Below are 26,446 nucleotides of genomic sequence, written 5' to 3' on the forward strand. Positions count from 1 at the left end.
TGGAAACACTTTACAAAGTAAGTTTTGCTAGGGATGACAAAACTATAGCAAACTGGAGGTACTTCAAAGTAAAGAACTATACAAATATGTACATGTGATTTACTACTTTACCTGTTGAAGTTCTTGCTCTCTTTGTTTATGTCTCATTTCCATCTGTTTAATTTTCTTTTCTAAGCCCATGAAATGTTTCATCTCTGGGGTATGGTTCTCTTTGGCCTCTCTCAATTCTTCTAAGAGTTTTGTAATCTAAAATTGAGGTATGAAGTAAATGAAAAACTATGATAAGGAAGTAATTCATTTTTAACAGGTAGTCTTAAGGCAGAATATTAACCACATATTTTTTGTGTAAAATTTCACTACATAAGAGGCTTCTTGTCAACAAAGGTATTTTAAGTTGTTAGGATAATTAATAGCTTTCCTTCCCTAGTCCAGGAAGTAAAAGGGTCATCCTAGATCTGAACTGACCTCACAATCCAAAAGGTTTCAGATACTTGGCCCAGCTTTCCCTCCCACGTATGCCAGGCTGGTTTATGTCATTCAAAATTAAGCTGGACACTTATCTTTGGTGTATTCAGCTTTGTTATAAAGTATTTAATAGAGTGATTACTTTTAAGATTAAGTAATACAGAAAGAGTTCAGTAAATATGGATCCTTATTTTGTCAACACCCTATAATCCTATTTGTAATTCTCTTCTGGCTCTTACCATTTTATAATTCACTCCGCAAATAAATGTATGCATAAGAAATACAGATAATGAAGTAATAAACTTTCTGTGCTTGCTGCTGTCTTAGGTTGCAAAGATGAAAGACACATGGGGAATTGCAGTTTAGTGCAGTACCTTTTTTCTGATTATAGCACACAGAGAAAACGGTAATATTTTATGTCACCCGAGTTAAATGGAGGGGATCTGAAGGATCTTTATATTGGGTTTGATGGAACAATTACTTCTATTTTCTTTATATCACATAATTATAACTTGCTAATATCAAAAAGCAAAATAATTGACATATGAAAATAGATAAAATTAACAAATTCAATCGTTTTACATGGAAACACCCACTACCTAATAACATTGATAATACTAAACATACACACTTCCTAAATTAGTTTTAAAAATGTGAAAATACAAGCAAATTGAGTCAGAGGCGAATCAAAATATTTTTAAATGTGAAACATTCCTCACCAAAAATAGATATGTAGACTTTAATTGAATGATTTGCAGAAAGATCAGCAGAAATTTAGTTCAAAATAAAAAAATACAGAAAATTTCTCTTAATTTATATCTACTTAAATGCACCTTTAGGAGTATAATAAAAGTTAAATACTTACTTTTATAAAATTCTTGCATTTTGGTGAATTTATCCTATGTTGGTAACTGGATACATAAGCAAAGATTGATCAAAAATGCTTCCTGTTACTTAAGTACTATAGGAAAAACTGGTAATGACCTCAATGTCCAACGACAGGGCTTGGTTACCTCAGGTAAGTTATTTAATTTTCCTTAGCATCGATTTCTTTATTTATAAAATGGGAATAATAATGCCTAAGCTTTGGGGTTATGGTGAAGAATCACATAGAGCACAGTGCCTAGTATATATTTAAAGTAAATATTTAAAAATTGATAACTCTCATTGTTATGATGAGTTTTTGGAAAAAATCTATTTCCTATAGTTATATTATTGGTGATCTAGCATCACTGTGATGATTACTTTACCTATTTGCTAACCAAATTAGTCTTAGATGGTTAAAGCCATTTTTGCATTAAGTACTAATTTTACTTACTAAAAACCTACCCAAAAACTATCAACATCTGGGGAAAGCAGATTTTCCATAAACAAGATATTAATATTATCTTGACTGTGGTATTTTTAGGTTATGTCTATTTGTACATTTAAGTTAAAAAATTAATGCAGAAATGTGAATATGATTGAAATGGCTAAGATAAACTTAGGTTAGCCCAATATTTTCGTGATTTCTTACCTCTTTCTGTAGGATTTCTTCTCGAACTTGAGAAACTATAAGAGATTCTTGTTTATCTTGCAGCTCATTAACTTGATTTTGGAAATGTTTTATAAGTACCTAGAAAATTACAATAGAACTTCTGAGTTAATAAAGTTCTTCCTTGAACATTATTTGAAAAATATAAGAAAGCCAACTAGTGACGTTTGTGCTAAAAAATAAAAAAGATCCTAATATTTTAAAATTACAAAGTTTTAACATAGAAATAGGTTGCCATAGGAATTAAGTTCATTGAATTAATTAAACTCATTGAATAAATTCATCATTTTGTTTCTTTCAACATTTAATATAAAGCATCACATATTACAAATTAACAACTATGTAACTACATGGCTTTTTTATCTCAAGTATTTTTCTCCTGAAGCCTTTAAGATAAACCTCTATAAAGTGTAAGCATTCTTCTCTGGCCGGTGTGGCTCAGTTGGTTGGAGCGTCATCCAATACACCACAGATAGTGGGTTTGATTCCCCGTCAGGGCACATACCTAGGTTGCAGGTTAGATCCCTCATTAGGGCAAGTGCACATGTGGGAAGCAACCGATCAGTGTTCCTCTCACTCTAAAAATCAGTAATGATTTTTAAAAAGTCTAAGCATTTTGAAGAAAGTGGCCAGTATTATCTTTATACATTGTGATTAAGTAGAATAATAGCTTTTATTTAAGAGCTATTGACTAAATAAAGATAACACAAGCCTAATATCTGTGAAATAAATGTTAGTCTCATACTTTTAGACAAAGGAATGGAAATAACACAAATACTTCCATCGAGAAACTGAAAAAACTTAGGAAAAATTCATCTCTTATCTCTAAAGTTTTACTTGTACTGTTTTTTTATGACCAGACTATGATGATTTCCATTTAACTCACAATTTTCAATATTATATTTAGAATTCTGGGAAAACAACATATTTATGGCACTACAGCATAATGATACTACTTTTCCCAACTCTCTTAGACCGTTCCTTACTATATAATCACTTGATATAATGTTTACACTGCACACTAACCCCCGACTCTTATGAGTAAAAAGACTACAGAAGCTTATCTACAAAGCTATATAATGGTTACTTTTGAAAAGCACTTTAAATCTCTTTCATTAAAGTATTAAAAATCACAGTTCTTTATTTCTGAGCTGAGACTAAATTATAGACCTCATTATATTTCACCTTTAAGTACCCCAAATACTTCAACAGGCATTTCCTTAAAGGATATTTTCTCTCAAAAACACAATAACATTTTTACACCAATTTCATAACATTTAACATATAGCCAATATTCAAACTTTCCTAACTGGGGGATTTGTTTTTAATTAAGATGCTATTAAATAATTATAGGTAGGAAAGGTGGTAGTGAAATAATTATTTCTTTTATTTTTAATCCTAATGCGAGGATGTTTATTGATATTAGGGGGAGAGAGGGAGAGAGAGAACCATTGATCAGCTGCCTCCCATACGTACCCCGACTGGGGACTGAAACTGCAACCTAGTTATCTGCTCTGACCAGAAATTGAACCTGCAACCTTTTTGGTGTATGGGACGACACAACAACCAACTGACCTAACCCAAGGCAAGATATAATTATTTCTTGGCGAGGATGTGGAGAAAAAGGAACGCTCCTGCACTGCTGGTGGGAATGCAGACTGGTACAGCCACTGTGGAGAACAGTATGGAGTTTCCTCAAAAAGTTGAGAATGGAACTCCCATTTGACCCAGTAATCCCACTTCTAGGACTATATCCCAGGAAACCGGAAACACCAATCAGAAAGGATATATGCACCCCTATATTCATAACAGCACAATTTACAATAGCTAAGATTTGGAAACAGCCTAAGTGCCCATCAGCAGATGAGTGAATTAAAAAACTGTGGTACATCTACACAATGGAATACTACGCTGACGTAAAAAAGAAGTTCTTACCATTTGCAACAACATGGATGGAGATGGAGAGCATTATGCTAAGCGGAAATAAGCCAGCCGGAAGATAAATATCACATGATCTCACTCATATGTGGGATATAATGATCAACATAATTTGATGAACAAGAATAGATCCAGAGACAAATGGTGGGGGTGGGGGGGAGGTTAGAGAGCAACCAAAGGACTTGTATGCATACATATTAGCATAACCAATGGACACAGACATTGGGGCTGTGGGAGCTTGCCCGGGGTGGGGGTGGGGGGTCAATTGGGGAAAAAGGAGACATATGTAAAACTTTAGACAAAATATATATATATATATATATATATATATCATTTCTTGAAGTTTCCCCCCCTCAGTTTCTTTGTTAAAATTAAAACCTACAAAATAGATGATGAGCAAAATTAACATTCCTGTATTCTTCAACTTGAATTACCAACTATTAACATTTTGCCACCTTTTTTTTTTATATATATATTATTTGAAAGCAAGTTGCACATGCTGTTTTGTTTTTTTTTCTTTATTGATTAAGGTATTACTTGTGTGTCCTTATCCCCCCATTGCCCCCCAGCCCCCCACTCATGCCCTCACCCCCTCTGTTGTCTGTGTCCATTGGTTAGGCTTATATGCATACATATAAGTCATTTGGTTGATCACTCCCCTTTACCCTCACCATCCCCTACCTTCCTAATGCTGTTTTTCTTTTTCCCCAACTTACTAACACCATAGAAGAAGGGCCACATGGTAGATATTCATAGGTATCTGAGTAGATATACACAGTAAGACACTTTTGAGGAAATGTATACCCTGTCAGCATACCCTATCATAATATAAAAAAGACTACTTTATAATGTGTAGATCTCTCTGTTCATTATTTTATCCCAGGTGCCTATCTATAGACCCAGAATCATTATTCATTTAATGAATAAAAGGTGGTGGGGCAAGAATCACCAGGACAATTACTTGTCAGTTGGGACTTGGGGTAAAGGGAGGTGTTTAACATTCAAGTTCAAGTACTAAGGTGCCAATTACAGTAGACAGAGCCCTCACCCATCCATTCACACCTACTTAGAAGATCTACTTGAGAAATGTAGGGATAAAACTGTAAAACACTTATTTAGAGTATAACTTTAGAATGGTTAAACATATGGCAATGACATCCTCATAAACATAAAATCAAGCCAACAATACCATTTCTATCACCAACATAACAAAGTGAAGTTAAAATATTTCCAAATTAATATTCTGTTAACAGCACTGAAAAAAAAATCACATTAAAGTCTAAGAAAGTTTGTTAAAGTCACCTACCTCTTGAGTTGCTATTTTACGATTTAGTTCAGCTACTTTGGAAGAGGAATTTTCCACTGCGTTTTGGCAAAGGAGTTTCTCTATTTCCCTCTGATGAGATGCTTTGAGAGATGTGATGTGTGCTGCAGTGTCTTCCTTGACTCTAGAGCAAATGAAAGAAAACCACACATAAAAGCAACTCTTCAATCTTTAATTCAGAGCTAGCACAACAGCAGTGTAAGAAGCAAAGGGAGAGAGGGCACCAGTATCCACTGCATTGTGCTAGGTGACTCACACAGTACTTACTGCCTAGAACCACTCCACGAGCTCACAATTACTGACTGAGTTTAGGAGAGAGGAATGTATCTAGGATTCAGATCAGTAAGCTGCAGACCTGTGGTTCGAGCCAGCCCATTTGAACCTTAGAATCCAGGGCAGGTCTTCCACTCTACCCCCAGTGTGGGGCTGCACTTTCTGAGGGAATTGAAGGTTCTAAATGTTCTGTTTGGATTTAAAGCAGAGGGTCTGTCTTGTCTTTTAAGAATAAGATTTCTTGACCAGATTGTTATTTGGATAATCACAACTGTTCCCTTTAAAAACTCCAATGCTTTGTCTAGGCAACATTCTCCAGTTTCTGGCCCATGCATATGACTCTGGGCTAGTTGCATGCTGTAAGAATAAATTATTTTTACAGTAATTCTTAGGACACAGGATAACTGAACCTAATTAGTTTGCAATGTTAAGTATGAGAGACTATTCATTTGTCTCTGACAAAATTTATGCATTCAGAGGCAGTTTAGTAAATGAGAGGTCACCACCAATCAATCAATAAACCTCAACATATTAGGTACTATCTGTGCTCATTCTGTTTCCTATGCTCATTCTTCCTATAGTCTACCAGGACCTACCTCTTCCTTAATTTAAGTACTCATTACACACTGTGATGCCTCCAAGTCTGTGTTCCTTGAGTAGTCAAATGTATTGACATCCTAATCTTTGAAGGGCATAACTGTATATTCAATATATAATTTATATATTGCTTCATCAACATTAAATGACATTTTTGTATACCTGAAGACTTAATTTAACTCTCACACTCAAACCTATTATTGTGTTTACAGGTTGTAAAAGAAGTATAATCCTATATCAGTTCTCAAGGAGCTACAAGATAGAGTTATGATTAGTGCTTTCATGGTATATAAATTACATAAGAGCTTGAAGGCAGAGGCAGGCAATTTCCTGGGAAGCTCTAGGAAGTATTTTGTGGAAGAGGTAGGACTTGAAACATGAACAAGCAAAAGGCAGTGAAGAAATTCAGCAAGTCAGGCTTAGAAAGTCTGATTTTTGAGGAGGGAGAATAAAGAGAAGTCATGAATCAATTAAAATGAACAGAAAAAAAGTTTTAGTCAAGAGTGGCCAAATCATGGAGGTTAAGGGAGGGAACCACTCAAGAAAGCAGTACAGTGGATGATGTCAAGGACAACGAGGATGGAGAAAACCACACTGGTCTGGGAAAAGTCATCACTTAGAGACCAGGGGAAAAAAGAAGAGGCAACTTGTGGAAAAACGGTACAGAAAGACAGAGAAAGGGGAACAGAACTTGGTGTGATCAGGCAAAAAAATCTGAGCACGTTGGAAACATCAGAGGAAAGATAGTACTTGGAGATCCTGAGGAGGAAAGAGATGAATGGATGTGACCATAGATTAATTTGGAAGAGTTATTTTGGAAAAAAGGACCCTGTCCTCTTAGAATGTCACCCCCTTTTCCTAATTGCTGTTTTTGACAGTAATCTGCCTATGGCAGTGATCGGCAAACCACGGCTCGCGAGCCACATGCGGCTCTTTGGCCCCTTGAGTGTTCTAACGCCACTTCATCAAAATAGACTCACCCAGGCCAAAAACCGACTTCTGCGCATGGGCCATGAAGTTTCAATCGCACTGTACGTGCGCGCCCGCACGTGGTATTTTGTGGAAGAGCCACACTCAGGGGGCCAAAGAGCCGCATGTGGCTCGAGAGCCGCGGTTTGCCAACCACTGGCCTATGGCAATCACAAATAATGATATTCATTTGCAAGAAGGCCCACTAACACCATTTGAATACATGCAGAAAAAAGACAAGACTGGTCAGCTCAGGACATGGTGTGGGTTCACATGGAGATTCAGATTTAGGTTCATCAGAATCTGGTTACAAAATGAAACAGATCTATGCTTAGCAATGTAATACAATTTCTTAAAATTCAGTTCGGGGTATAACTACTTATCTAGAGGAAATACATCTTATAATTTAAAAACGTATCTTTTTGTCTCCACATATTAACAAATTCACATTTTACCTTTTCATGGAATTCTCAAACTGGTTCATAGCTATGTCAGATTTCATCTTCAACTCATTTTTCTCCACAATTACTTTCTCCAGTTCATTTTTCAATCTGCAGTTTTCTTGTAAAACCTCTGAAATGTGGGAATCAGTAAAAGTATGTGGTTGGTAAAGCTTGCCGTCCAGGGTTCCAGGGAAGGAGTTGGCATTTCCTTTACCTGGGTGCGAAACATCCTTCTTTACCCTTTTTGCAGTCATTTCCTCCCTCCCCTTAGAGTTCTGACTGGATAGCATCATCCTTCTCTCCTTCTGAAGCTTCTCCACAGTTTTTGAAAGGTCTTGTATTTCTCTCCCCTTTGCTGCCAGCTCCTCATTGAGTCTTGCCAGTTTAGCTTTAGCATGAGCCTGTTCCACTTGGAATTCGATAGACTGGAAATCTTTATCATCTCTATTTTTCTTGAGCTCTAATTCAGCATTCTGCTGTTTAAACGTGTCTATTTCAGCTTCAAGGTTTTTTACAGTGATTTGATGGGCTTCCTTAATGTCGTCAAGTTCCTTCTCTAGTGCTTTAACCCTGGAGGAGTTGTCATGTTGGTTCTGGGATGCTGCCTTCAATTTGTGGGCAAGTAGCTGCTCCTGCTCCTCTAGTCTCTGTTCATACTGAATCTGAAAAGAATCCAGGTAATGTCAAACCACTGCTAAATATTCCATTAGTTACTGAAGCCCTGTATCCTACCAGGACCTACCAATTCCTTTATATAGGCACTCATTACACACTGTGATGCCTCCAACTCTGTGTTCCTTGAGTCAAACGCATCGGAGTCCTAATCTTTGAAGGGCATAACATTACATAGTCTCAATATATGTGATAGAACTTCAGAATTAATGTTGCTTCATAAACATTAACTTACACATATTTTTGTATCCCCAATGCTTATTTTAAACCTTACAATCAAAGCTATTATTGTATACCCTTTTCTATGCAAATTGACAAACTATATACTCTTTGAGGATAAACAGGAAAAGCGATTGGGGATACCGAAGTCTTTAAGGTATAGAACAATTTTCAGCTTTCTTATAGCAATTTAGAAATCTCATATGGAGTAAATAAGTTAGGTTAAAATTTGTATCCTGGAGATTTTTATTATAAATGAAATAACCTCAATAGTTTACTCTGTGGAAAGAGGCACTGATAGTGTTTGCTCATTCATTCAATGAATATTTATTCTGCTATGACTGCTTGCCAGGCACTGGGCCAGATTCTAGGGGTAAAGAAACTTAGTTCTTGACTTCAAAAAATTCACAGCCTGGTGAGGAGATTGACATGGCAATAGTTCCGATGCCCTATGACCCCTGTAGTATTGGTCCTTTGAACATGCAAATTTCAGTGGAAATACTTTCAAGGATAGCAATTAAAATATTTTATACTGAATATATATCAGAGATGCTTTATTCTGCCTTTTCATGACTTAATTTACACTAATTCTAATATCACTGAGAGGGCTCATGTAAATATTATCCTGTGCTTGATTATTTCACGTTTGAAATAAGTTACTGAAGGGGGACAAAAAGATAGGATGAATCTAGGTTGCTTTTGCAGCTGACACTCAAGGTAAAGGTTTTGTGAGAAAGGATGTTTAGAGCTATTTGTTAAGATGAGACATAGGAAGTGCCCCATGGTCCATCTCTGAGCCCCATTTTTATGGCACTTACCTTCATTTTCTGAAACTCTTGTTCCATGGTACGAAGGCTTCTCTTTGCTTCTTCATCTTTGCCCTCCAGATCAGCTTCTAGTTTTTTTATTCTTTTTTCCATAAATTCCACTGTGTTTCTATCTACTGTATCACCAGCTGCTGATGCAGCCAATATTAAAGCAGGTAAAGAATTAGGATATCTTCTCTTTAGAATTCCTTCCATTTCCTTAACCTAGTAAAATATTTTTATATATATGTAAGTTTGCAAATATATAATTAAGCAGTTTAATATAGATTATGCTATATCAGTTATGTCTAGATTTCAAAGAGATACTTACATCGTATCTCAGGACTGAATTGAATGCTCAGAAGCACACATTAATTTCAAATTTTACACCCTTACATGTCTGATTAAAAAATCCTACAGTACAATATCTAATTAATTACTGATGAATTTACAGAAATCCTCTCACATTCATTTGAAACAGATCTTGGGACTAGTTTACTACTAACGATCAGTCTTTTTGAGGACAAAGCTCTTTCCCCCCCTTTTTTCTACAGATCTCCTCTAATGGTAGTTATGCTGTCTATTGACTGAAATATTACTTATATGCACATGAGTGTGAAAACTTATTGCAATAAGCATACCCCTTCCTGCAAGAATCTCCATCCTAACCTAACTCCCTCCAAATGAAGTATAACCTATTTTAAAATGACTTTAATTAGAAAGGAGAATTAGATGACAAAAATGAATGTTCATTTGGTCTATAAAAACAACAACATATTATATGGTCTTTCTGTAGAAGAGAATGGCACCAGGGTCCACAGAAATTACAGTTTGATTTTATATATTCATATGTGTGTATGCCTTCTTTTGTTAACGGTATTATGGTTATGATACCTTTGGAAAACAAATACTAAAACAGTAAATTCTTTTAACAGTTTCTAGTCTCTGAGTATGCAATCAAATAAATAAATAGCATCTACTAGTAAGAGGCAGTCTGTGCAGCTAGAGCACATTTGCTGTTAAGACTGTGCCTCTAGCTTTATGACCTGTATCAACTCCTCAAAATCTCTGCTGCTTCATTGGCAAAATGGGGATGATAATACCAATTTCATGACGTTGATACAATTAAGTGAGGAACAAATGACCTTTATTTTGGTAAAGGGCTTAGCAGAGTGCCCACCATCTAGGGAGGGCTTGATATTACTATCTTTTACTTTGATCTAGTCTCAAAAACTACCTCCCTTAAGATAAGGAGGGTTGCTGGTGTTCAATATCCTGTTTATAAATTGAACATTGTCCATATTAGGTATTGAAGGGTCACATCATTTGCAAAGTTAACAGCAGATATTTCCATTCATAAAAACTGCTTGTACATTCACAGATGTACCATAAACTGGGATATATCCAGATACAAATATTGATAACTTATTTGTCTACAAAATTGTCAAAGCTTTCCTTCCTCTGGTATTTAAAACCTAGTTATTTCCATTAGATGTAAGCATATAAGGGTATATACATATACACCAAATGTATTAAAAAGAAAAGATATAACGTTTGCTTTAACATATTTACAATGCATTCCTTTACAATTTTAAGAAATATTTTCAATCTGATTTTGGTATCTTGAAATGTATATTGTATTTTTTTGGGGGGGGAAATCAGATTTTATTTGTACCTCCTTTAATTTTGCTTTTTAATATTATTCTTTAATCACTGATACTAGTGTGGCTGCCATACTAAGTAAAATTTTTTAAAAAATTCTCACTGGAATATCCATTAAATAAAAGTATAAACAAATGCATATAATTTGATTTTCACTATAATATGCATTTAATTAGCTCCATTTTTACTTATGTGCTATTTAGAAAAGGAGATATATTATTATGTAATTAACCTATTTCAGAATATGTGGCTCCAAAATAAGCCTGACTATATAATATATATAATATACCTTGATTATAAAATATGTATTAAGGTTTAACATCATTAGGACAGAAATGTTCATGGGAATAGAATTAATAAGATCTAAAATGTACATGCAGCCAACTATACAAACTACTACTAATATATTTAGAAAGATATAATCGAAGATGATACAATAAATTTTTAATGAAAGTGTTAATAAAAGAGGGAGGTTATGGGGGAAAAAAGGAACATATGTAATACTTTCAACAATAAAGATTAAAAAAAAGAAAAAAAAAGAGGGAGGTTACTTTTGTAAAGCATATTTCTGGTCAATATTTATCACCATTTCACATCTTAATTTTGCTATTAAGCATGCTTAATATTTTTCTCACACATTAAGTTCTATATTATTTCTTTTAAAATAAATTTATCTATTAGAGAGGTATTTTCTTTGGTTTTGTCTCTCTCACAATTCTGGATGGCTAATCTAAATCTAAGCACTGAAAAAGAGCCAAGCAATCCTGGTTACTTCAGAATATTTCTAGCTCTTCAGATCACCTTTGTGGTTCCTTTCCTGGAACTGAATCACACTGCCAAGTCATACCTTTTAAAATAAGAACAGGGCCTATAAAAGTAACAAAGGTAACTTTTTGCTTAGTTTTCCTTCTTCTCATAAAACTGAGATAATATTCAGCTTAGTGATGACCTCACAGTTTGGGGTTTGTGATGGAATAGTAGCCTTACATTTAAGAGTCATTACTTGACTGAAGACTCATGCTCTCCATCAGCAGGGCTGGAATACTTTATTTTAATATTTAGTTATGAATAGAAAAAACTGTATTATAGAAAGTTGGAAAATGTTAACTAATAAATATTCCACCCCACAAAACGACTTTAATGAAAAAAATCTTGATCATAATAAAAGTCACTATATGATTTTTGAAAAAGGTCTCCCAGTTACACTAACTATGAAATGAGTATTTTTAAGTCTAAATAATGAGTAAGAGCTCAAAATTATCGCCGGCTCTTTGGGGTGCTGAATGTTCTGTTTCCAAGGTGTCTGGTAATACTTCCCAGCATTACTAACACGTCCCCAACTCTATACCCAGCGTTTCTAAATTCTGCTTCCTCTTCCTTCATGTCCAATAGAGCTGATGTAAAATAACCTGTCATCAATAGGTCTACCATCCAATGAGGCACATAAATCTAAGTTTTTATGCATAAACTATAGATTATATAAAATGATGTTGTCTACTACTTTTATTAATAGTATTTTAAATACGTATATCAAGTAGGGGCAGTTTCATATTACTACATCTTATAAAAACTGAAACAAGAAAAAACACAATAGACTCTACGTATACCTTAATGAAAATTTACCCTGAACACATACTTGTCGCTCTAGGTCCTGAATTCTTTTGGCATCAGCTGCTTTATCTTTTAAATGTGTCTTCCTCTGAAGAGATGGATTTCCATATTCAGCTTTCAGTTTCTCAGCCTATCAATAAGTAAAAACATGTAAAGAAGCATATTTAAAACACACCCGGGAAACAGGAGGAGGAAAGCACAATGGTAGTTCATTTATTCGTTTATTAATTCCCAGACATGGCACTGTGCTGGAGAGGTGGGGGCGCACAAGCCAAACCAGGTCCCTGCTTTCTTGGTGCTTATGCTCTAGTGAAAGAGAGTTGATAAGCTAATAAAGTAAATTAATAACAAAACAACCTCAGAGAGTGCTGTGAAGAAAAAAAAAAAAAACAGTGAAGGAAGGGGAAGAAAGGGTCAGAGAGGGCAAGGTTGGCAGCTACATTAGATAAGGTCGTCAGGAAAGGTCTTTCTGGGGAATAGAAATTTGAGCCGTGACCTGAACAAGGAGAGAGACAAAGAAAAACCAAGGACAGAGTAATTTAGGTCAAGGCAACAAGTGGTGTGAGCTTGGCATGTTCAAGAATCAGTGAGTGCTGTGGTGTGGCTGAGGGAGAGTGTTTTGTGGAATTGTGGTTCGGATGAGGCTGGAGAGCAGGCAGAGTTCAGACCATGTGGGAACTTGACAGGTTGTGATAAGGAGCTTGGATTTATTTGCAGAATAATCTAAACTAGACTATACATCTAAAAGCAAACCCAAACCAGCTATTTAATTCAAGAATTTAGAGTATTAATGACATAAGGCTAAGAAAAACTGTTAAATGCAATAGGGTGGACCTACAGAAATACACTCTAAAATGATCTATTACCTCAAGTTTGAGCCTCTCAATTTCTTCATTTGCTTCTTTAAGTCGAACTGCATCTTTATCCAGAAGTTCCTGATTTTCCGCATACCACTGTATTCTTTTTTGCAAACGAATGACTTCTTGTTTATGCGTTTCTTCTAAAATTTTTATTTCATATAATTTCTCACCTATAGGATAAAATAATAACTTCACTGTAATTTTGAAAAATTAAAGATTTTAAATGAAAAACAATGCCTACCTAATGAAAAAGCATTATGAAAAAAATAAGAGGCAAAAACAACTGATGTATGCAAGGTAGTGTCTAGTTTAACTTATTAAGAAAGGACGATGAAAACTGTGTTCTTAATCTTAAATCCTCAAACTTAGAAAAGTTAGCTATGTAGACATTTTTGATACATCAATTATCTTCCCACTGACTTTCATTATAAAAGTAAACTTGTTTCCATGGAGAAATAAATATTGAAGATATAATAAAAATAGAGCATTCCTATAATTATTTAAAAAGTAACAATAGCAAACATTAGTAGGTGCTTACCATACATGACTTTAACATAACTTACATGATGGCTTTCATTATTATTCTATTCTTACAGATGAGAAAATAAGTATAATTTCCTTACAAACAGGTAAGTGACTTTTACTGTACATATCTTATACTGAGATCATAATATTGCAGAGGAAATATCTTTACTTTGGCAAACAAGAGCTTCTCATCTACCTTTCTGGCCCTATGTTCTGCCATCCAACCCACAAGTGCCCTCAGTATCATGCTCATGAAACACTAGAACAGCAGCCTCCGTTCTTCACTTCTGAATCTTACCCTCTGCCAGGACCCAGCTCAAATGCCACTCCTCCCTGAAACTCTTATTTAGCACCCTCACTCATATTTATTTGTAATTTTTTTATATTAAACTTTTTTTTTTTTTTTTTTGCATTCTTCTCTTTCTCTTGTTTTCCCTGGTAGAGAATGCCATATTTATCCTTGTGTTTTCTACAAACATAGTGCAGTGTTATTTGTTCTTTGGCAAATACTTGAGAGCCTACATTTTAGACCCGGGGATAAAAAGGCAGACCAGACCCTCAGAAAGATCACAATCTAGCTGGGATGACGGATGTCAACAACTAAACATAAAATGCTGCAAATTTAAAAGAGACCTTGATTTTCTTTGATCTTATCATTATCCCTGATAAAGCCAATCAAATACACATACCTATTACTAACTAATTTAAAAAAGTTTCTAACATTACACATATTTCAAGGAATAGCATTTTGATTATACTGTCCAAATGCTATTGCTTAAATTTCTGATTAAACAGTTATGAGTATAAAGGTGAACTGTTTTAGCTCAGTGTGTTACCTGTGACATAAGCAACCTGATCTCTGGCGTGGTCTCTCTCTTTCTTCATTTTTTCCAAGTCTACTTCAAGAGCTTGTTTGTCTTGTTTCAGTCTTTTGATGTCTTCCAATAAACTGTTTTTTTCTTTCTTGATATTCATAGAAATATCGAAGCAAATTATTTTTAAACCAACATAAATTGTAGCCTAGTCTCTTTCACACAATCTATTACAAATACTGGTAATTATTTTTCCTAAATTTTAGCTCTGATTTTATCATACACAACCCCACCCCCCCACCCCAATTATTAATAGCTCCCCACAGCCTACTAGAATCAATTCTAATCATCTAAGTCAGTACAGCCTGAGACCTTCTAATCTACTATTCTAACTTCTGGATACTGCAATAACCTGCCTCTTCCTCTCTCAGCACCCATAGTCTACAGTGTTCTCCTCACAGCAGCCAGAGGATTGCTTTAAAGAGTCAGTTAATATCACTCCTTTGTTTGAAACTCTCTGGATGCCATCCTCCAAGGACCCAAGTCCTTACCATGACCTTCAATGTCACATACCCCAGCCTTGTTCACATTTCTGACTGCACCTACTACAAATCTCCCCCCTCCCACTCCACTCCACAGAGATCTCCTAGTTCTTTGAACATGCCCAGCACACTCCTAGTCCAGTGTTTGCACTTACTATTTCCTTTGCCCCCAGATAGCAGGTGGCTTGCTCCTTCCCTTTTCAGGAATTCTGTTCAAATGAAGTCCCAGGAAGACCTTCCCTGATGACTCTCTCTAAAATAGCAAACCCCATCCTGGCCTCCAGGTATAATGCTTTATTTTCTTCTCACAACACTCCTCATCACCTGACATATGCTTGGCACATCAAAAAAATGTTGAGTGAATTCTCAATATGCCCTACATTCCATACTCTCAATGGCCCCCATCCTGCTGCTTGACAAAATCATACTGATCTTTCAAAGCTTAGTTCAGATGGGGCTATTCCTGATTATTCCCTCCTTTGCACCCCCACAAACTTTCACTCTACCTTTAGTATAGCATTTGTTACTTTCTGTTTGTGTACACGTCTTTTCTCTTTATTAGGCTGAAGGCTCTCTGGGGACTAAGACTGATTTATTACTACCTGTTTACTTTATGGGGCTAAGCACATGGCAGATAATAAATGTACTGAATTGAACTCCTGGACTCATGGTAGTACACTTGGTATAGTTAAGTTTCAAAATAAAAATTCTTACAAATTATACTTCATTATAATTTAAAATCTAGTCTTATTTAAAAAACAATCCATTCATAAAGTATTACATGATCTTGGTTTCTAGCTGCATCACAGACTTAACTGCATCATTTCACTGTTTCATCTTCTGTAGAAGTCTTTTCAGGAGAGCACTGAGTTTCTTCAAGTTTTTGAATGCTCAGGTATCTTTCTACAAATACCCTTTGTTTTGTTTAATTAATTCAACCAATTTAGAAATGTTCTCTCATAGTTTCTACTTCATAGCATTATAGAATTCAAAGGAACTTTAAACATCTTGAGTTCCAACATGCAATCACTTGTTTGAATGGATGTCTATTTTATGCTTGCATCTGTCCAGGGACTGAGACTTCCCACCAGTAGAAGGCCAGTATGCCCATGTCAATCCTGTGGGCACAGGGCTTTGGCTAGCAAGTACTTCCCCTCCCTTGTAAGTTACTAGGAGACATCCAGATAGGGCCTCTGCCTGCCTCTGACCTTACCTTCCACCACTCTCGTCCTGACTCACACACTTCTGCCTCAGAGGCCTCTGCTTCTGGGAGGTCAGCCATTTTTTATTTAGGGCTTGTGCTTTCCTCTTGGCTAGAAGGACTGATCTCTGCAGTTAGCTGCTGCTTCTCTTTAACTCTCAACTCAGACATCACTTTCTCAGAGAGTTCCTCCTCAACTACACAATTGAATACTGCCTTCCCCCACCCCACCCACCATTATTCTCTACATTTACTTTCTTCAAAAAATTGACCACTATGTGCAATTATTTCATTGGTTTACTTACTATCTGTCTTTCCCACTAGAATATATGTTCCTAATGAGCAAGGTCCATGCCTATCCTGTTTTATCTACTGTTTTTCCAAGGCCAGTGTGAGCGCCTGGCACCTGGCAGGTGCTTGATAAAGACTGACCGAATGAATGACCTGTGGTCAGCCTCATTCTCCTCCCCACCCGGGATACTAAAAGGAAAGGGTCAGGACCTTTGATTTTAATATGTACCCATCCATCTATACTAATAAAAGGGTAATATGCTAATTAGACCGGGAGACCTTCTGGACGTCCTTCCGGACAAAGCCATGGTGGCGGGGCCAAAGCAGAGGCAGTTGGGGGTGATCAGGCCAGCGGGGGGGAGGGGGCAGTTGGGGGTGAGCAGGCCAGCAGGGAGGGGCAGTTGGGGGCAATCAGGTTGGTAGGGGAGGGCAGTTGGGGGCGATCAGGCCAGCAGGCAGAGTGGTTAGGGGTGATCAAGCAGGCATGCAGGTGAGTGGTTAGGAGCCAGCGGTCCCAGATTGTGGAAGGGATGTTTATCTCCGAGGGGTCCCAGGTTGGAGAGGGTGCGGGCTGAGGGACAACCCTCCCGCCCCCGTGCACGAATTTCATGCACCGGGCCACTAGTCTATATAATAAAAGGCTACGCAACCATTACGGTGGAATGGCCAGAATAACCCGTCACCATGATGTACACTGACCACCAAAGGGTAGATGCTTAATGTAGGAGCTACCCCCTGATGGTCAGTGCGCTCCCACAAGGAGAGCGCCGCTCAGCTGAGCTCATGGCTGGTGAGCGCAGCAGCAGTAGCGGGAGCCTCTCCTGGCTCCGCGGCAGTGCTAGCAAGCAGGCAGGTGGTAAGGAGCGAGGGGTCCCAAGAGGGTGTAGGCTGGGCTGACGAACTCCCCAGTGTATGAATGTCATGCACTGGGCCTCTAGTAGTTTATAAAGAACCAACTCATATGTTAAGACTAAACCAATTAGTATTTGTAAGATACAAATTAGACTGTACACAAGTATACTTGATATGAATATCATTATATTACAGATTTATCCCAGCATGAATAACTTGCTCTAAAACTATTTAAATGCAGAATACCAAAGGGAATAAAATTAAAGGTGTATTTACATCCCACCTTTTGGTATTTGCACAAATAAACAAATCCCTAAAGAATTTTTACCTTAAACTAACATCCCTAAAGAATTTTTACCTTAAACTAACACTTTTTCTTTCCTCTCTTTCCTCTCTTAAAATTTCTTTTAAGGTTTTCTCTGCCTTTGGTAGATAGAGATTTTTACTTATTTATCCTAATCAGGACTCACTGTGCTTCCTGAATTTGAGAATTCATTTCTTTTATAATTTCTAGAAAATGTTCAGCCATTACCTTTTAAAAATATTTAAATACTCTAACATCTCATATTTCTGATAATCTCCATTTCTATATTTTTCTGTGTCTCACTCTAACTTCTTTAGATATATGGTTTAGTTTACTATTTTTTCCATAGTTGTATATGATTATCTATTTAACTTCTCACTTATTTTTTAGTTTTCAGGAATATATTTTATTTCAAGAGTTGTTTATTTTACTCTGAATTTACCTAGTCTGTTTCCTTCTTTTACTCATAGTTTATTTATTTAGTATATTTAATAATTTTAAGGCTATTTATTTTATAGTCTATTCAGTAATTCTATTGGGGTGCTAATACTGCTGTTTATTAAATCGTCCCATGCCTGCTCATAGTTGATTGCTTCTCTGGGTTTTGTAATTTTGCACTGTGAGCATACTGTCAGTGGGATTTTACCTGTAGGAATACTGTGTGAGCTCATTAAGGCTGTAGACCTCTAAGAGTTGTTTTGCTTTGTTTCTTCTAACACATTAGGGGTCATCACTGACTCAGGACCACAGTTTATTTTTCTGCTGTTTGAGCATGACCATCCCCTGCAGGTAATATCAATTCAAATACTAAAACACAAATGAAGGCAGAAGAAATGATATTTACACGGAACAACCAGGAAAGCATGGGCATCAAGCAGGTGAGACTTTTCCGCCTTCTCTATCTAGAGATCAAGTGAAGACAGAAAAGCTTACTTGACATCTCAGCCCCTTACGAAGGTGGGTAGATTTTCTCCTAGTGCACTGTTTTACTGAAGGATGTAGCCGCCTGATGTCCTGGTATCTTGTCTCTATCTAATAGTTATTCTGTACATACACACATCTGAAGAAAGTCCTCTAATGGATTCATATTTGAAGTTGCATTTTATATACTACAAAAACCTGTTAAACATCAATTATTAAACTACTAAAGGCCCGATGCACGAAATTCGTGTAAGAGTAGGCCTTCGCAGCCTCGACGGCTGCCTTGATCCCTCCCTTGCAGCCTGCCTCGATCCCACGGCTGCAGCCCTGGCTTTGACCAGAAGGTCGTCCAGAAGGACATCCAGATGGCCATTTGGTCAATTTGCATATTACGCTTTTATTATTATAGACTAGAGGCCTGATGCATGAAATTCATGCTAGAGTAGGCCTTCTTTCCCCCGGCTGCCAGCACCAGCTTCCCTCGCAGCCCCGACTTCATCTGGAAGGTCATTCGAAAGGACATCTGATCTAATTAGCATACGATGCTTTTATTATTATAGATGGTATGTTTAAATTTCTATGTAACCATAACCTCACTTTATATAATAAATTTCTGATTAAAAAGTGATATGTAATTATAATTTTTCTAGTTTACATAATCCTTCAAATAGAGTGGAAGGGCTTTTTAGTTTAGTGCTATGGTTCTTGTGGGGAGAATTAACTGCCCTCCCACAGGGGGTGTTTGAAAACATGGCAGTGGTTTTGATTGTTACAATGATTGGTGGGTGCATTGCAGAGAGAGCTTATAAAAATTATGCAATACATGACATTGTTCTGCTTAAAATAGAATCAACCTGCCCCAAATGTCTCCCATTGATACATCCTGCTCCATAAAATTCTAGGCCATATTCTTTATAATAATACAATACAATTAATGAAAATAAAGAAAAACTAGGGAGTAACTATTCCACTTTACCTTTGTGGTAGGTATGTCAAATACAATCTTTATAGATATAGTTTCTGCCCCCAACAAGTGTGTAGTCCACTTAGGAAGACAGGTAAAGAGCCAACTATGTTTTTAAGGTGAACTATCAACTTCAAATTATTTTTCTAATTAAGCTGAGGCTGTGTTATAAAGAGGATGCCATCTATAAAACCAGAATTACACTATTTCCTCTACATTAAGGTTACTTGTATGTGCTAAATGCTAATCTTTGATATTTTTTAATGTCTAAGTGGTATGAAATTTATAAAAGGATCTTATTCATTCATAAATTACAAAATAAGATTTTTGCACATATGCTAATTTTTAAAATAATAATCTTTACTATCGTTAATTGTCAAAATCCTTATTCCACTTACCTGTGCCACGCGTAGTTCTGTTAACAGATCTGTAAAATTCTGGTTTTTGGTGGGCTCTGAATCTTCAACTACTTGAGACAGGAAATGATTTCTTTGCATCTGTTCTCTTATTTTGAAAATAAAAATATGTTTTTACACAAGGTACTGTTTTCAATGCAAAATTTTCAATTTTTAAAAATTAAAAACTCTAATGGATGCTGGAATTATGTGAGTCACTGAAGATAACTAAAAACAGAACTATAAAATCTTTCCTCTCAATTTTCAGAGAAGAAATCCATGTCACAGAAAGATGTGCTGCATATTTCCTGTGGTGCTGTGTACTCCCTGTCACATCATTCTAGACTCCTTTCTGAGAAACACAAATTGCCAATCATACACATGGCAACTAACAAACCCAAACATAATTTCTATTTTTACCTTAGGCTTAATTTTTCTGTTTTTTTTCCAGAGACATTATATAAGAAATTTAAGAATCCAAATATGATGATCTAACCCTAATGTACAAAATAAACCATTTATTTCATTATGAGAGTTCATTTAGAGTTTCAGTTTTGGATCCTGGAATAGCTCTCTTTTAATAGCCAGGTGGTATATGATATACTACTTTTAAATACTTTATTGAAACATCTGTGAAGAAAGCAGATGTAAATGCTTTCATGCATCAGAACTGTGCAGATTATTACCCTTGGGCTGGGGTCACACTTACCTGTGAAAAGGAGAGTTGTTTTTCTAATTTACAAAAAAGTGGCCTTGCTTGCCAACCTGTATACCTTCTAGCTTTGTCTGTCTGTTAGAAGGTGCACTTTTTCTATTTCCCATGAAAGATCAGTATAAGCTAACAGCAGCCCTGCCTCTTAAATCCGAGGTCAAGCATGTCAACCTTGCGGACCACATACCTTGTTTATTTGGCCCATGTTAGCCTTTGAGTTTGACATGCTTGCCCTAGGTTATCTCACAGCAACAAAAAAAGAGCAGGAAGTATGAATAAATGCAGCATTCACGACATTCACAGCCAAAGAAGCTTCTTCTGAGAGCAGTCCTGAGAGTTAGGTGTTTACGTGAAATGATGCACAACTGGTAATCATTTCCTAAAAGCAGATAGTATCCTAGCATGCCCATGTTTATGGATTCAGCTTTTTCACTTAGTATGTGTAAGCTGGATGTAGTAACATCCCTAAGACCTGAAATATAATTCCTAAGTAGGTGCTCGTGCTCCATCGGCTCACCATGGTTGATAACTCAAGGTTCTCCTTCTCTGGAGAAATGCCTCAGATAAACAGAGCAGCGGTCCAGAGCACTGGACCCTTGGTCCAGAGCAGCGGTCGCCAACCAGTGGTCCATGAGATCCGGAAGGTTGACGACTGCTGGTCCAGAGGATATCCCTCAACCACTTGCTGGGCACCTCGGCCAGTGACAGACTGGTTTGGGGGTACAAAAGGCTGTCCTCTTGCCCAAATGGGGACCAACTCTGTGGTGCAACCTGTTCTCCCAAGCTTCCTGGTGAGAGCAGAATGAAGCCACTCTCAGCAGAGAACACACCCTTACTTACCTTCCCTCCCCCCTGCCCACCCCTCATTTTTCTTCTCTTGCTCCTTTTCTCCTTGAGTTATCCTCTAGGAATCACTCCACAAAGCTCTCTATCTGAGACTCTACTTGTATGGAACCTGATCTAGGACAGGAAGTGACATTGTATGATTTTTGTTTTGCATTATTATGAAAGGCATTACTACTACTATCCTATCTAATAATAGACAAATATGCAAATTGACCATACCTCCGACACACCCACAAGTCACGCCCACCATCCGATCAGAGTGAGTATGCAAATTAACCCAAACCAAGATGGCTACAGCCACAGAGAGCAAGGTTTCCTAGGTAACAGAGGAAGCCAAGCTTTCCGCCTGCCCTTGCCAGGCCTAAGCCTCCACTCAAGCTACAAAGTTTCAATTATAGAAGGTAAACAAATTCAAACATAAATGGCAGCAGAATGGAGCTTGAGAGAGCAGGCCAGGGTTGCCGCCGGCAACAGGGGAAGCAAAGCTTTCCGCACACCCTGGCCGGGCCCAACCGCTTAAGGCAACAAAGTTTCAATTATAACCCCAACACAAATGGCTGCCGGCCTCGGAGAGAGCCCCAGGCTTGGCTCCGCTCCAGGCTACAAAGTTTCAATTGTAGAAGAAAAATAAATTCCAGATACCAGGGCCTCCGCTTGGGTTGCCAGGGGGTGTGGCCGGCCTGCAAACCACCACAGGCCCCTCGCTCAGGCTGCCCCACACCCCAAGGGAACCCCCACCTGATCTGGGATGCCCTTCAGGGCAAACCAGCTGGCCCCCACCTCTGTACCAGGCCTCTATCCTATCTAATAAAAGAGTAATATGCAGATTGATCATCACTGCAACACACAATATAGCTGCCCCCATGTGGTCAAAGATCCTGCCCCCATGTGGACACAAGATGACCACCACAAGATGGCCAGCAGGAGAGGGCAGTTGGGAGGCACCCGGCCTGCAAGGGAGGGCAGTTGAGAAGGACCAGGTCTGCAAGGGAGGGCAGTTGAGAGGGACCAGGCCTGCAAGGGAGGGCAGTTGGAGGTGATCAACCCTGCAGGAGAGGGCAGTTAGGGGTGACCAGGCCGGCAGAGGAGGGAATTTGGGGGCAAACAGGCTTGTAGCAGAGTGGTTAGGGGGTGATCAGGCTGGCAGGCAGAAGCGGTTAGGGGCAATCAGGAAGGCAGGCAGGCAAGCAGTTGGGAGCCAGCAGTCCTGGATTGTGAGAGGGATGTCTGACTGCCCTCAAGGGGTCCCATATTGGAGAGGGTACAGGCTGGGCTGAGGGACAACCCCCCTCCGTACACGAATTTCGTGCACCGGGCCTCTAGTCATTACATAAGCATCTCAGGCTTCATGATTATCAAGAAGAATATTATATGTTTAGTTTTCTGAAGGTGATCCCAAACTCAAATATAAATATGCTGAAATACTATAGTATATATTACTCATCTAATACCAAAAGAAAAATCTGTTAAATATTCAAAATATAAGTTACGAAACCGTAAATCAGTGTATAAAAGTTTTTCATTTCTAAGTATAACTAAATGTGTTTCTGATATAACAGTAAAGTGCTTAGAAATAGTCTAAGTATATTTAAGAACTTTTAAGAACTTAAAAGGGACTTACTTTAAGGAAGCTAACTCACTGAATAAACTCTGGTTTTCCTTGAACATTCGTTCCTCATTTTTCTTGTTTTGTTCTTGGAGATCTTTCACTTGATTATACAATCTTTCATTTTCCTTTATAGAAATAGAAAATTACATTTTAGTTGAAAGTAGTACTTATATAAGTACATATGCTCATAACAAATACACTTTAAACATTTTTAAGGTTTTAAAAAATTTCTTCAGTTTTTGAGTAAGCAAAATCTTTTAAAAATTCTTTATTATCATAGGATAACTTATCTGAAAACAATTCTTTCCAAAATGCTTATTTTTTTAAAAAAAAGTTGCAGTGATTCCCAAAGCCAAAGTGCCTAATGTAAGAATGAGATACTGCATTTCACAAGAGTAAATGGGTGAGTGACGGTAGGAATAATCGCACTCCAACTCTGTGCTCCAGGGGAAGGTACATAAATATATAGGTATATAAATTTTGTGTTATCATTGTGGGAGGGGATGGTTGGCAAACTCTTAGGTCTGTGAAATCCTCCTGAAAACCCATACTCTGTACAGCAAGATCAGAATGGCAGGCCAAGGGGTTGGAAACATCTTATTCAAGGGCAATATGTTCTACAAAATCAGTCCTATTTTTCCCAGCCAGTGTGGGTCAGTGGTTGAACATTAACTTATGAACCAGGAGGTCATGGTCCGATTCCTGTCAGGGCACATGCCTGGGTTGCATGCTCAATCCCCAGTGGGGGACATGCAGGAGGCAGCCCATCAATGATTCTCTCATCAGTGATGTTTCTATCCCTCTCTCTCTCCCCCTTCTTCTCTCTGAAATCAATAAAAATATATTAAAAAATACATTTAAAAAATCAGACCTATTTCATTTATAGTAACTGTTGTAATCTCTGATGTGGTAATGCTTTTGTTGGGATGTCCCTGGATGATAATGCTTGTTATTGGTAGGCTCAATGTTTAAGCTATGGTTGTCAAAAGAGAAAAAGGTAGTAAGATAGAAGGAGAAAGGGAGGGAAGAAACTACGATGAAATCTCATGCTGGAGATTACTAAACCTATCCTGGTTGACTGTCAGGTCAACATCACCAAGATTCCATCACATATCATGGATATTTGCCTTCTGTAGGACAAATTTTCTCCCATTTAATTCAAAACTTTTTCACTCTCAACTGATTCACATTTTTTTCAATTGAATAAAACTCTTCAATATTATCTACTGAAAAGCTTTATAGAAAATAGCAAAGTTTTTAAGGAACATGACTATTAAAAATAATGACAGGCAACATTCATTGATTGGTTAGTCTGTGCCAGGCACTAAGAGGTTAGTTTGTGCTGTTTTAATTTTATAACTGCCTTATGAGACAGGTACTATTATCATCATCCCCATTTCACGGATAAGAAAACTGGCTTAGAGAAGTGAAGTCATTTGTCCAAGATTGCACAGCAGATGGTAGAGCTAAGTCTAAACCAGATTCTTTGAATCTAGAACCTGTGCTCTTAACCACTCTAATTCTGTCCATGAGAAATGGGCAGACTAGTCAAATTATCACTTCCTCATATTTGCCAGAATTCCCATTACCTGTTAAATGAGCACACAAATATTTTAATATACCTTGTTTTTATAATCAGAGGATCACAAGAACAACCTCACTATGTGCTGAAGAACCACCGTACCTGTTGGTATCCTTGAAGAAGTGTCTCTTGTTCTTGTATTTCTTTTTGGATTTGCTTCAATTTTTCTTCAGTGACAGGATTGGTTGTTTCTCCAACATGTAACCACCTTTGTTTTTTGTTTGTTTCTCCAAAGCTATTTAACTTAAGAAAATGCAGAAATTGTTTTATTTGGGGAAAGAAATGATGAAGTGAGAAAGAATAACAGTTTTATAACCATGGTGGAATTAACATAATACCAACTACATTTAAATCATTAGTATCGTTTTGTGCTGATGGTTCTGAAATGGAAGTAACTCAGAAATGCTAGAGTGCCATTCTCTTCATTTTGACCTTCTATAGCAGTTCCTTCTGAACTGTCTTCTTTGAAGGTCACAGTGAACTAAGGCAGCGGTCGCCAACGGTGGTCCATGAGGTCTGAAAGGTTGGCGACCGCTGAACTAAGGGATTTAGTTTAAAAAGGACTGCTAAAAGAAGAAAAGTATCAAAATGAGCTAAAATATGTATTTATATTCCCCCCCAATGGAGTTGGAATTAGACTCTTGTGTAAGTCGGCACTCTCAGGAACTATGCTCGTGTTTTATACAGCAAATACATCAAGCCAAACAGCCTGAGGGAACAAAAGGTGACAATGCATTTAGCAGAGAGTACAAGCTCTTTTTTAACCAATAAAAAAGAATAGAACAATGTGTCTAGTACCTTGGTTTGAAGAATATAATTGTCCTGACTCAATTTGAAGAGTTCCTTTTCCTGTTGTCTTTTTAGTTCTTCCACCTTATTTTCTAACTCTCTCTCTTTTTCTGAGAATGTGACTTTAATTTGCTCAATTACGGCTTGTGCACCCCTCCATTTTTCCTCTGCTTCCTGAACTCTTTTAAACATAATTAATTCTGTGTCCATGTTCCCATCACGGTATCCTGAAGAATCCTTTTAAATAAAAGCATTACTTTGTTATAGATTTACATATAAGATTCAAAGACTTAAAAAAAACAAAAAACCACAAAGAATAAAATGACAAGGTTAATAATGTTCTACTAAATAAGAAAAGCAATACCTGTTCAATAAGAGTGAACACTTGAAGCAAAAGAAGTTTCGTATATTTAATTACTTATAATTTGGTTTTAATATGATTTTAGAACAAAAAAACATAATGAATATTGTTTTGAAATTTAATACCTACAATTTGAAAATGAACACAGGAACTAGTTTCTGTAGCATCTTCAGATTTCTTAGGAGTAGCCAGGCAACTTTCAGTTTTGGGAGCTGGTTTACCCAATGCAGCAGGCTTAAGTTTTGTTTCAGATAAGATTTCTAAATATTGAAGACAGTAGATAAAAACACCACAAATGCAAACAATGTTGAATGTGTAATGCAAAAACAATGGATTATGAAAATTCAGTCAAATTGAGCAATTACAT

At 37.1% G+C, this 26,446-nt stretch overlaps 1 protein-coding gene across 1 annotated transcript in view; it reads right to left on the reverse strand.

Moving 5' to 3' along the window:
* CEP162 (centrosomal protein 162) overlaps positions 1 to 26,446 on the reverse strand; it is an 83,000-nt gene that overhangs the window by 12,314 nt on the left and 44,240 nt on the right. Inside the window, exons 14-26 of the mRNA XM_054722421.1 lie at positions 26,209 to 26,339; positions 25,728 to 25,955; positions 25,032 to 25,172; positions 23,360 to 23,472; positions 20,184 to 20,289; positions 14,735 to 14,861; positions 13,380 to 13,543; positions 12,539 to 12,643; positions 9,253 to 9,465; positions 7,556 to 8,205; positions 5,244 to 5,385; positions 1,982 to 2,080; positions 112 to 246 (exon numbers count right to left, since the gene is read on the reverse strand). Of these exons, the coding sequence (XP_054578396.1) occupies positions 112 to 246; positions 1,982 to 2,080; positions 5,244 to 5,385; positions 7,556 to 8,205; positions 9,253 to 9,465; positions 12,539 to 12,643; positions 13,380 to 13,543; positions 14,735 to 14,861; positions 20,184 to 20,289; positions 23,360 to 23,472; positions 25,032 to 25,172; positions 25,728 to 25,955; positions 26,209 to 26,339 (2,354 nt within the window). The remainder of the gene's footprint in view (positions 1 to 111; positions 247 to 1,981; positions 2,081 to 5,243; positions 5,386 to 7,555; positions 8,206 to 9,252; positions 9,466 to 12,538; positions 12,644 to 13,379; positions 13,544 to 14,734; positions 14,862 to 20,183; positions 20,290 to 23,359; positions 23,473 to 25,031; positions 25,173 to 25,727; positions 25,956 to 26,208; positions 26,340 to 26,446) is intronic.

The sequence above is a fragment of the Eptesicus fuscus genome, chromosome 10, assembly GCF_027574615.1.
Source record: "Eptesicus fuscus isolate TK198812 chromosome 10, DD_ASM_mEF_20220401, whole genome shotgun sequence".
NCBI lineage: Eukaryota > Metazoa > Chordata > Mammalia > Chiroptera > Vespertilionidae > Eptesicus > Eptesicus fuscus.